Source organism: Lathamus discolor, chromosome 1 (genome assembly GCF_037157495.1).
Source record: "Lathamus discolor isolate bLatDis1 chromosome 1, bLatDis1.hap1, whole genome shotgun sequence".
NCBI lineage: Eukaryota > Metazoa > Chordata > Aves > Psittaciformes > Psittacidae > Lathamus > Lathamus discolor.
Genome location: NC_088884.1, coordinates 36689535 through 36702409, shown reverse-complemented (window position 1 = coordinate 36702409; position 12875 = coordinate 36689535). Strand labels below are relative to the sequence as shown.

Sequence of the window (12875 nt, the reverse complement as noted above, 5' to 3'; positions counted from 1 at the left end):
CCAGTTCTCCTAAACAAATGCAGGCAACCCCATGCTTCCGTTGCTCAGTTAGGATACTCATGATCTCCCTTTCCATTGTATAACGTTTTAAGGTCTACATCCTTGTTTCTTCTTTCTTTGGACAAATAATGTTTGATTTATCAATCAAGCCACCAATATTTAAGGATATGCTGCCTTTCACCTTTCTAGAACACTGGGCTGGCCACGCTTTAGGGACAGAAACAGGTACTCCTGAGCACAATTTATCCAATCTATTTCAGGTGGCTTCCTTGGGAGGAGGTTACTGTTGCTTCTCTCCACTGACAGCAAAGGGAGATGAGGATGCCTAGCTCAGATGGAGAGGTCTACACTGAGAAAACATTCCTGGTCAGATGAATCATAGAATCATGGAATGGTTTGTTTTGGAAAGGACCTTAAGATCATCCAGTTCCAACACCCTGCCATGGGCAGGGTCTCCTCACACTAGACCGTGTTGCCCAAGGCTCTGTCCAACCTGGCCTTGAACACTGCCAGGGATGGAGCATTCACCACTTCTTTGGGCAACCCGCTCCAGTGCCTCACCACCCTCACAGTAAAGAACTTCTTCCTTACATCTAACCTGAACTTCCCCTGTTCAAGTTCTAACCCATCACCCCTTGTCCTACCGCTACAGTTCCTGATGAAGAGAATCCCACCTCAGCTGTGTGACAGTCACTGCTCTAACAGTTCTTTGAACTTCATTTCCTTTCCCCCTGCCCTGTGCAAGAAGGATCATCCAGCACAGAGATCACTTCCTGCCTCCAGCTCTGGGACACAGAGGTGAACCTGGCATGTGTCAGTGAAAACAAGCGAAACCACTCACGGGTCAGAGGAGCATTAGCAGAGCTTATGGAGGTTATCCCCTATCACTTCAGCTGTTCATTTCCAAGCAGCTGCCATGCTGCTACTGACAGCTGGGGGAGTGCTGGGACACCCCTGGACCACCAGCTGACATCCCCTCTCCCCCTGCTCTGCCTTGTTGCTGCAGCAGTGACACAGAAACTCATTCATAGCACAGGGCTGACAGAGGATGCTTACCTAATGTGGAGACACAGAGGCTGCTGGAGCACTACCATCTGTCCGCCAGCTCATAAAACATTCCCCCCAGCACTGCACAAATTAATAGATGGATGATATCCTGCAGCAGACAGCTTGGATAGAGATCTCTACAGCCACCAAGAAATCCCTCCTGCCCCAGCAGCTTACAGAACTGGACAGCAGACAAATTGCAAGCAATTGCAGGGCTAGAGTTTCTCATCGTAAGATCCAGACTTTCAAACATAATTGTTTCCCCCTCTCTCTTTCCAGCACACTGAGCTGTTTTGAGTAGCTGTCTACTCATTGTTGCTACTGTTTTGTTTCTAGCCTGATTTATCCATTTTGATTATATTCATGAACTTACTAAAGTCTTTATCTGCAGTCATACACTGTCGCACTGAAGCCAGCAGAGCATCTCTTGAGCCAAAGGGACCAAGCTCAGGTCTGTGTTGTGTTAGAGAAACTAAAGACTGATTTTCAGAGGTGGATTTTCTGGCAACACTGATGCTTTAGGTTGCTAAAACCAAGCTTGCATTCAAAGTCTGCTAGGAGCTGGGAGAGTTCTATGTTCTCCCTGGTCTGTTGGAAATCCCATCTGCACTATTGCATCTCCTCCTTGCCTTCTGACTAACAACCTACTACTGGGCTGGTAGCTGGAGAGGATCTGAATTGTGATAAAATGGAATGACAGTGGCTGGAAAGGAGCACTGTAAGTTAACACAGTTTCTAAAGGTTCTCTCCAGTCTCTGTGTTTAGTTTTGTGTCTAAAACAATAAACACTGTCAGTTGTTTCCATGCATGGCAAGAGAAATCACAGCTCAGGGCCCTGGCTCCTGGTCTGTGTGGGAGGACCAGAAGCTCAGTTTTCATTTACAAGGTAAAACCCCTAACAAACAGACCTACCAAAAAGCCCCTTCTTGCTTCACCACTAATCAGTGATGCTAAGAAGTGCTTGAGAACAAGCATCTGATTCTTCTTAAATCTGTAGAAATCTGGAAACAGCAACTTAATATGAAAATTACAACCTTACACTTTGTTGTGAAGTCTACAAACATGAAAGAAGGAGTTACAGTGAAGGGTAACACCTGCAGCAAGGGTACACAAACAGGAGACTCAATGAAGGTGGAGCTGGAGGCACCAACCTGGGCTGATTCAGCCCTTGCTGCATCTAGGAATCCAGGACTCATCCCACTGGTCTTACTGTGTTTGATAGGAGCAACTTTTTAATAGCGTGTGATGGAAGCGTTATTTCCTGCAGATCTATCACAGTATTTATTTGATTATTCATTTTATCACCTGCCTTTTAGTCCATTTTAGCTGATACAAATATAGCATAGGGTTCTTTCGGTTGTTTATTTTTAACTAGAGCCATCCCGTTCCTAATGTTTTATATGTTTCTTTGCAGAGTTGGAAATTCACTTGTCACTGCTTTGAGATAATGCTGAAGAACTGCAGTATGAAACTGATTGCACACAGAAAAGAACAGGATGAAATTTCAACAGGATGAAATTGGCACAGAGTATGTTCTATACACAGTTCTAAAAACCTGTCCTCTTAGATCATTGAAGGTTGATCTGTACTTTAGAAGCTTTGTCTGATTCACCAGCAGCCTAGTCTTGAGAGCATTCGGTGTTTCAGAGGGTATTTATGAAAAGGCCACCATTAAAAGGTAATGAACTACTGACATATAAGAGGTCTCAGACCTGGTTACTGAAGTGAAATCACAAGGGAGTCACAGGATGTAGCCACAGGTTTTTTTACCCCGTTGGCAACAACCAGCTTCCCAACTTGCGACCTCTCCTCAGTTACATGAGAACTGCCGCATGAAGTACAGCTGCAAGAAGTGCTGTACCTTGTGTGCTGTAAATACGTTCTCAGCATGAGGTTTTGCATGGCCCTTCGTGCTTCAGGTGACTCAGTGGAGCCCAAGCCCAAGGAGAGTGTCCTACAGGCAGAGACAGTCCCAGACCTCACTGAGATTTCCATCAGAAGTCCGTAATGTTGGCATGTTGAATAACACTTGCCAGGGGTGGGGGCAGGCACCTCAAGTCCACGTTGCTGCTGAAGGGTCAGATTTGCCTTCCCTGCCCATGGCTACTTGTTCCCACCACTCCTCCGGAGGTGGCTTTTAAGGGGAGCTACCAGTGTGTCAATCAGACCAGACTGGAAGTTTACTGCTTGTCAGTGTGCGGATTTGTTTGTGGAGGAAGGAAAGCAATGCTCTGAAGAGGGAGCCCATTCTTCTTCCAGTGAAATGGCAGCCTACATTTATCAATTTTTCATAAAGATTTGGTTTGTTTCTTAAACAGAAACACCAGAAGACTGCGATGATCCACAGCTTTTGTGTCAGTGTTCCTAAACTCAGCTGGGGACCCCGAGTATCTCCTGATGTGCTCAGAAAGTGATTTGGAAACCTCACAGCCCAGCCTGCCTACAGCTTGACACGAGGTACAGCTAATTCTGGTATTGTAGCCATGCTAGGAAAAGCGGATGGCATTCCTAGCAAAGAGAAGAACTGAGATCATAAACTACAAATGGATTTGTTTCTCCTTGCCATCCTCAGATTACCAAGATGCAGAAATTAAGACTAACAGATAAAGAAGTTCACTCCCACCCCCAGGCTTATAGCCTAATACTTTAAAGGGAGACATGAAAGAAGAACAAGCAGAAAATCAAGTGAAAGCATCTCCCCATTAATGAAGTCTTTCCCCAAATTCTTTCCTACTTGCACAGGTAAAAGGCATAGGCAGGGTGGCACAAAGAATCTATGTGTGGGGCATCCCAAACTTAATTGTGACCCTGATCCTACCCTGGATTTAATTTTCAGTATAATAAAGACAGAGCTCCCAAGCATGCACCTCCAAACATCACCTCATTCGTATAAAAGGAGAAATAAATCCCTTTTAGTTCAGCTATGCCATACTTGCAAGATGAAACTCAGTTACTCAACAATAGCACGGAGCTGTGCAAAGTATTGATATTTCAAGGAGACTCTTTGCACAGATGCAAACTGCTGGGAAAGGAAATGGCACATTAAGCCTCTTGATTTCATCAGGACACTTAAAAGTTTAAAATGAATATTCCGGCCAGATATTTCTGCAGCCATTTGGCAGATGGGGAAACTGAGGCCTAGGGTGGGAGCTCTGCTTGTGCTGAATCATGCAATGAGTCAGTGTCAGAGCTAGAAGGCAGGAATCCTTGCATCCCAGTTCTACTCTCAGATCACTTCTTGCCAGAGCCAGAACACCATAAGACACTGCAAAAGCCATTCAGCAGCATGATACGTTACCAGTAAGCAAGGGAGGGATGCTCCTTCAGTGCTGGTGTTGGAAGCGCTGGCAGCTTCTTTAATTCATTCCTTACAACTTCATTGCTGAAAGAGAGTTCAAAAGGAGGATCAGGCTACAAGAAAACAACCACAATATTTGATATGACCTGACCTAGCTGGCAGGCTGCTACAGCCCTACATCTGTTCCTCCTTAATGAAAGGCACTGGGGTTTCCTTTTTCTTCTCTCTTTATTTGTTTTATGGCAGCCCAGTTAACTTCTCCCTCTGTTATAGAATTAGAAAGAAGCTCTCCCAGATGGTTATATTGAAGTGCTTCCTACCAGTGACTGGACACAAAAACCACCACGTCACATTTCATTGAGCAGGGTCCCATGAGCATCTTCATACACAGAAAAAACAAGGTGAAGAGAAGCACAAGTGATGCTTTCAACTACAATAAAGCACCTTAATTTTATGCCTTACAACCTGCTGCAAACAGTAATGATTTGCCTTTTAAGCATCAGAGGTTATTCTTAGCCCCTTGCCTCCATGACCTGGACTTAACTGATAAGGCTCCAGCTTCAATTTGTGTCCTGCTACACAAAGCCCTATGTTGGACCAGGCACAAACACTCCACCAGCCTCTGGTGGCTGCACTGGTCATCTGGAGCAGCCTCACTGCACATGAGAGTAGGGATTACTCATGAAATGGGAGGCAGACTCTCCAAGATGAAAGGAAACCATGGGATTGTCTCTAACCACATAAAGAAATGTATGTGCATGAAAAAAAATCCCTGAAAAGCCTGGGAAGGAAGGCAGTGTTGCTGTTACTTCGAAAGCTGTAGAAATACACAGCCAAGAGGGCCGGACAGGATGCTGAGGAGTACCAAAGAATTAATGTTTATTGGCTTACTTCTTAATAGCAAGTGTTCTTTTCTGCCTTCATGTATCCTGTTCTTTATCCTGCCAAAAAGTGTGGTTGTCCTGGAGCTGTGAATGGAGATGCCTCTTATAGAGCTCCAGATTTCCCAGCCTCTGGATTCTCCTGCAGGGCAGCAGGGCCATTAACCAGGCAGACAGATAGTCTTGGCATCCTGACCAGCCATACTAACATTTGTGAAAGGCCCAAGGAGCCCTTGGATGTTCCAAGTCACCCTGAGTTTTGCTCTTGTCTGTGGGACAGTCTATATGATGGCTTGTAGAGATGTGATACTGCTTCAGCTGTAAAAATCTTCCTACAGCATCCCCCTGTTTGCACATCCTATCAGCAAATCCCAGCACATCCTAGTAAAAACCTAGGTGGGTTGGACTTAACTGGAGTTTGCAGGTTAATTGCTAGGTTGAGCCATAGGGTAAACCACTGCCATAAAATGAATTTTGGCTATGTCCACAGGCATCTATTATCATGGTAGTTCCCTGACAACAAATTAAGTAGTTTTAAACCAGGACCACAACTTCTAATCAAGGCAAATCTATGACAGAGGTGCCCAAGTCTCAGCTAGATTCAAACGTTGCAGAGTGAAGATGTGTAGAGCAGCACTCACAAGAAATGACTGAGGCAATCGTTTCTATGCTAAGCACACAGAAAACCACTCAGCAGCACCTCTTACGCTGAGTCAAATGACTTCAGACAAAGAGTGTTTGAACACCCACTCTGCCTAAATCCCATGGTCATTTGACCACCAGATAGATCTTCCTTTGTATGTGCAAATGCTCAAAACCTATTCAGGTTTTTTCTTCCATGGCAGGTAAATATCTGCACAGGTCTGAACAAGAAGCTGCTCTGTTCCAGGTTATCTGATGATCTGGGTGCTGTGTTCTGTGACTGACAGCCTAGAAAACAAGCTGTTGCTGTTTGCAGAGTTTACTGGGTCTGCCCAGGGAAGGCTCCTCCACAGCATGTGCACACTCAGCTCTTACTGATTTTATTGACAGTTTAAAAGAGACTGGGGGACTAAAACAGAACCCAGCACAGTCAGAGCACAAGCAGCAGCCCCTGCCCTCAAGTGGAGATGTTTTCGAGGCTGGCTGCTCATAGAAGGAAGTTGAGACATTTCCAAATCTCTCTTCTGGGAAAACACAGAGTAATTTCCAAACAGGGACTTTCTGAGTCCAGAAAGCTGACAAAGAGGACAAGACTGGTGGTGGCTAACTATCCTTGAGAGTCTGGGAAAAACCTGCATTAGTAACGGCTCCCATAAAAGAACAGGGTAACGCCAGTCAGGTTGGTCTTTTCTGTCAGCAAGGACTGAAGCTTGTCTGTGCTGCGATAAAGTCTTTTAAGAATGAGAGAAAAAGACATTCTGAGTGATGCTGTTGAATGAGACCAGCATTTCTGCTCAGTACCTAGAAAATACTGTAAAGGTAGTGCCTCACAACATCTAATTTATTGCAGGCAAACACCTCCAGGAACAAAAACCTATTTCATGCTATGGTCCATATATTCACACAGTCTTCTGGCTAGCATTGGCTCAGGACAAATGAATTTAGACTCCCCAAAGGCTGTCAAATTAAGGAAAGGGAGGAAAATAATGATTCAGGTTGCATTTGAACTAGGGGCCGCTTTCCTCTTGGCTCCTAAAGCACCAAACCCCTTCATTTTTAAAATGTTTCCAGCAGGATTACAAGTGGGTTTGTACTTGCAAAATATCTCAGTGTGTTTATTTTATTACTGTCTTTAGAAAATGCTTGTTTAATCAGGTCACTTGTGCTGCATTTATTTTCTATTCCAAAGTGATCAACTTCCAGGGTATATGGAAGGATGCTTTTGATACAGATCTATTAATATATAGGGAAAAGGTTCCAAACACACTTTCTCTGTATCCTCTAGACCACTTTATTTCTACACTATGGTGGAAATTATGATATTTAAAAGACTGAATGACAATGTGAAAACTGAAGTGGAAAAGCCACCTGCATGGGTTCCTGAAAGTTGGTGAGATAGCCTGAAGTAAGGTTGACTGACTAGAGAACAGAGCTTGAAAACAGAACTCCTGAGTGCTGGTCTTAGTTCTGGTACTGCTTGTTTAACGAGTCTTGGCCAAATAGTCATCACATGTCAGCATTTCTATCTACACATGGGGGTAAAAGATCCACCTGGGCACTTCATGAGCTTTTTGTCAAAACCAAGATTTTGGCAAACTGGCTGCAATGATTTTGAGCAAGATAATATATGTAGCTGTTTCAGGAAATCCATACATTTTCCAGCACATGTAATAACAGTGGTCAGGAACAAAACAAACCTGCAGGTTAAAGTTATTGACTCTCTCAGCATGGTCATTCATTCTGGTGAATGTGAGAGGAAATGGAGAGTCTGAGATTCTCAGATTAAATGGTACCGTGCTTAGGATCTTCTCCATTAGGTTGCTGAAAGCAACCTCGGGTTTGTAACCCCTTCATAAGTTCCAACTGGTTAAATGTCACTTGGTTACGCAGAAAGAAAAGTCAGCCTGAAACTATGTCAGATTACCATCTGCCCAAAAGTTGAAATGATTGTGAAATTCTGCTGAACAGGAAACTGGCCATTGCTTTCCACCCTTGTTATTGTCTCAGATGTTGCTGGGGGATACATGGAGTTCACTAGAACTGCTTCCTATTGCTTAACTGGAGAAATCAAGCAATGAGAGCCTGTCTGAGGAACTAGCTGCAGTGGTTCAGGTTTTGGTTTTACTTAGGGTGGTAAGTAGGGTACTTAGGGTAAACTTAGGTTTCCCCTTTCCAAACCAAGTGACGAATGTTCAGTAGATGTTATTTCCAGCTGCTTCAACATAGATGCTGTTTAAGGTTGAAGAGCTGAATTCTGAACACGTAAACCAATGTTGGTGTGAGTTTCCCAAGGATTTTTAGTCCATGTCAGACTGGATTCTAAATATAGTAAGATTAATTTAGGGGAATAATCTCAACTAATTTAACAATATGCTAGCCCCCCCCCCCCGATCAGCCAGGGTGCCCCAGTTCCTTCCTCTACATAAGCCTAAAGAGAGTCACACCTGTAGGATTTTTGTCCATCAAAGGAACTGAAATTTGTCCTGCCCATGCTCTGCCAACCAAGTGTGACTCAGTTCCCAGCTAGAAACAAGATTAGCTTGAGCTAATAACCTTTACATCTGTCTGCAGGATACTAGTTTAGGAGCTTCATACATGTGATTCTGTGCCTTTGAAGTCTAATATCAGAAAGCATAGATCCAATCTTCAGTGTCCTGTTCAACCTGAGAATCAGCTGAACAGGGATACTCAATTGTCCTTAATTCAATGGTATGACCCAGCCTAAATGTAACCCTTTTCCAAGCTTTTCAGCTGAAGCATTTGGGGATTCTCTTAAACAGCATGAAAGCCCACTCTCCTTTAATGCACAGAAGACTTCTTAAGGAGAAAAACTTCCATCTTAAACCTCACTCTGCCTATATCTCTATCAATCAACTAAGAGAGGTGCCTTTTGTACAATTCTGCTTGCAAAACACTGTGTTGGACCAGGCCACTTACAGCAAACACTGAGAAATACTTTTCTTAATTGATCTAAATGGCCTTGGAAGCTTAGGGGTTTTGATGGGCTTGGTTTTAATACAAAACGCACATTAGAAATGTAAAAGGGCTTTGTCAGATTGTTCCCTTAGATGCCAAATGGATCTGTCAGGGCTATTGTGGCATCTTAGCTCAAGACAAACAAGGCTGACTCAGACTATGTGCTCTTCAGGCTTACCAAACACTGGGCAGTCATTGTGATGTCTGAGTTAGATAGTACTCCAAGGTGGCAAGAATCAGTGATAAGATACTTATGTATGATGATATCCTACCAAAGGATGTAGAACGTGTTTGAAACGGTACATTAGCCCCTTCTGGGGAAAGGAAAGAGGGGCACTATGAGCACAGTCATTATTATGAGGCATGGGATGATTCCCTTAAAAGCAGCAGTAGGAACTGCTGTCATTGCACATACATCAGTCCAGAGGTAGAAAACTGACTGCTGGAGTTAGTAAGATCAGCTCTGTTTTTTTAACTCCTGTGAAGACCAAAAAGCAGACTTACAACTGCATTCAGGAGTCCTGAACCAGCTCCTTGTGATGCACCAGTGGGGTTTGGAGGCAATCCCACTCTGGCACCATGGGCAGGTGCCAACCCACAGATGAAATTGTGACAATTTGGCATTGGCGGTGCCAGACCCTGAGGTGCTCAGCAGTGACTCACAGGAAGGATTCCACAGGGAACAGCAATTCTCCCATCACTACCAACAAGCCAGTGCTTATGCACTTTTCTGGATCAAGGCCAAAGGGAAACTTGTAGACTCACAGGCCATATAAATCTGATGGTGGCAGTAGGCAGGGCAGGTATGGGAAACGTGCAGTCTGCATTCCAAGTGTGCAACCCTTAAAAATTAACTGATTTCTTCAAAACCAAAGCAGGAGTTCAGGAGTTCAGCCTTCACACTATGTATGCTGCCATGCACAATATGTCGTCTTTAAATCTCAGCAGCAAAACATTCGCAACTGCAGAGCTTCTCTGTTTCAAAGAGTAGCCACTTCTGTTTTAGACAGCATTTCAACATCAACTAACTTCAAACACTGAAGCTAATTTCAGCCCTAAGAAAAGTCAGAGCATTTGTCTCCATCTGCAGTTACTCTTGCTGGCCCCAGGCTTGATTTGCCTCCCACATTTCATATTGCTGATAAGAATAACCACAAATCTCAGCAGGCAAAATCTTGACCACATTGACCTTGTGGTGACTTCAGTAGCTCCTGGATCTCACCCAGCACATAAACCCATGTCAGTGCACATCAGAGGGGAGCTGCTAAACACACATCCCTGGAGATGCTAAGTCTTCTTCTAGACCATGGAGGGTCACGGTAACATTCTTCTACCTTCCCCTGAGAACAGGCTTTAAACTCCACTAATATGGCAGACTGCTTTGCCACCAAAGCCCATTTATATATTAAGATCCCTGGCAGTGTTAGCAAGTTGTTACTACTACACCACATCTCTGCCTGACTTGGATGTAAAGATTTCCCCTTCCACTTCAAACCATTGAGATCCACAGGTGCAAAGGACTAAGAGCTAACTGTTCTAATGCGGATGGTGATGACAGCCATACTGATGTGGAGGAAAACAGCTAACACTGTGTATTGAGGCGTCTTCTGTGCTCTCAGAGAAGATTCCTCATTTCTCTGTGGCCTAGAAAAATACACTGTGATAAACTCAACCGTTCCTTTTATAAGGAACATCAAACAGATTTTAAGAGATGGATGCTGTCCACTGGCTGTTTCCACTTCTGACCGGGAAACAAGATACTTGAAGATAAAATGCTTTTGGTCGTATGGCTCCAAGCTATCTGATTCCTTTCCATTCTACATTTCAGACTCTGAATATACACTAACTGGGTGTGTTTTTGCAATGTCCAAGATATTCTGAGAAACATTTATGTATTGTCCTTCATAACAAAATCATGTTCTGGAATGCATGGAAGACGTGGTTTATCACAGGTCTGAATGGCAAAACTTTGCTTGGTCTGGCTCTTTGGGTCTGGGCACTTGGCAGTGCATTGAAAACCAGACCGTAAAGTGAAAGAGCCACATTCACTCCAGTGCCCGCTAAAGAAGCACTGCTGATAGCTGAGTTATTCCAAATGAGGTGGAACTGAAAAATGAAGCAAGACTGGGCTTGTGCTTCTGCTGTCAGATGCATTTTGTAAGTTGATTAAGGTTTTGAGAAGTGATAAGGCAGAACTTAAACTTCCTTTTAGTATGGGTTACCTTATGTTGTCTCAGATTCCACAATTTGCAATGCATTGTTCCTTTTCACTGATTTGTCCCAATTTTAGCTGTCTAGAAGTCCCAGTCCACAAGAAAGAGGATCCTGCCTGTTCTTTTCAGCCTCCTATGGTGCACAGAGTATCATTACAGTCTTGTCTTAGTGTATCTCAATGCTGACAATATTAAGACACCTCTTCAGGCTCACTGCCCATCCACATCTTGGTTTCTTCTCCGAAACAAACTTCAATGGGTATTGTGGTCCTCCAGCTGAACTCATGTTCAGGTCAGCAAAACTAATATATGGACTATGTGACATTTTTAGCATTGGGAGTTCTCCTGAGTTTCAGATGAAGAACATCCATGTTTCTCACATGGTGTATGAAACAGCCATCTGATCTTTGGATACTGCTAAAGTGCAACTGATAGATACTGTCAACTTCAACGAAAGTTCTTGGGCATTTCATTAACATCTTCAAGATATGAAGCACAAGTCACCTCTTTGAATTTCTTACAGCAAGTCTGAAGATTTGGCTCAAGGGATAGTGGAAGTTCAACAAAACCCGTTAGCTAAATTGTGATTTTGAGAACTCTGTCCAAATTCAAGCTGAAATATGAATTAGTGATGGAATTTTAATGTTGCCTCTGGCTGGATCTGTGATATCACAGTGACTGTAGAGTCACTTCCTTAGGAATTTCCTTCTGAAGACTAGTCTATTTCCTGAACTTCATGGGCATATAAAGAGATTTGTCAACAACAAAGTCACAAACAATGCTGTTTGCAAGGCATGCTCTGGTCAAAGGCTATGTTTTGTGAAGAAATGATTGCAGGAAACATGATGTCTATGTTAGCAGTGCATTCCTGTTGCTACACAGCTACAACTGAGTCACAGCGCTCACACAGTGATTCTACCAGATTCATTCCCACACCACACAAAGACAAAAACTTTGAAGTTCACCTACCTTGAAAAATCTCCCTTTGCCTCCTGTAAAATGAGGAAGAAAAATTAACAACATAGCATTTAAACCAGAAGAAAAATCAAGAAAACGGCTGCTCAAGAGCTTCCATTTGCAGAATTCATTTAGCAGCAATTTCCTGTTGTAATTGATTCCTTATGCACTTTTTGAAACCAGTCTCGAATGTCAAGTGCCATGATACACGCAGTGAGCTGGGCAGATTAACAAACAAAAGGGTTGTCTGTCTAATACAGGGCCAGATGATTCCTCATTCTGCTAGTGGATACCCAAGAAGCATCAGGAAATAATGCTGGTAAATAAGTAATTTTTGGGGTAAATGTGTTTGTTACACTACTAGAAGATCTCTGAACTTCCAGTGACTTTTCAGCCTCTGAAATTGCAACTCCCCTGACTCTTTTTACAAGTATCCTGGTTATTTTCTAGTGTTCAGACTTTCCAAAAGCTGGCAGATTCTGAGGTGGTGCCAGACACGGGTTTCTCTAACTCCTTGCTGAGCGTTTGGGGGAGTTTTCAGCTCCCTTATTTATATATCTAGATATTTCCATTTATTAGCATCACAGCCTGATGTTAAAGGGCTAGTAATCTTCTACTCCATCAGCTAGATTAGTACCTGAGTCTTACGGCATGAACCCTCAAAATCTGGTGAGTCCCCTCCTCAATAGATGTAATGTGCATTTTGCATTTCCCTCAGGCAATATGAATTTCACATAATACCTGCTAAAGCACCTCATTTGCCATCAGCTACACAGAAAGCACAGTGCAAGTATGTAATTTGTGAGTTTCCACTGCCAAGAGGACAGGGTTTTGCATCCAGGCCTTTTGTCTTTACATCTG

At 43.4% G+C, this 12875-nt stretch overlaps 1 protein-coding gene across 7 annotated transcripts in view; it reads right to left on the bottom strand.

Annotated features, from left to right (window-relative positions):
- The window catches only part of FRMD4A (FERM domain containing 4A), a 287437-nt gene that overhangs the window by 64290 nt on the left and 210272 nt on the right, over nt 1–12875 (bottom strand). For all 7 annotated transcript variants that reach the window (XM_065667663.1, XM_065667642.1, XM_065667653.1 and 4 more), the window contains exons 7-8: nt 12027–12049; nt 4346–4429 (exon numbers count right to left, since the gene is read on the bottom strand). In XM_065667663.1, the coding sequence (XP_065523735.1) occupies nt 4346–4429; nt 12027–12049 (107 nt within the window). The remainder of the gene's footprint in view (nt 1–4345; nt 4430–12026; nt 12050–12875) is intronic.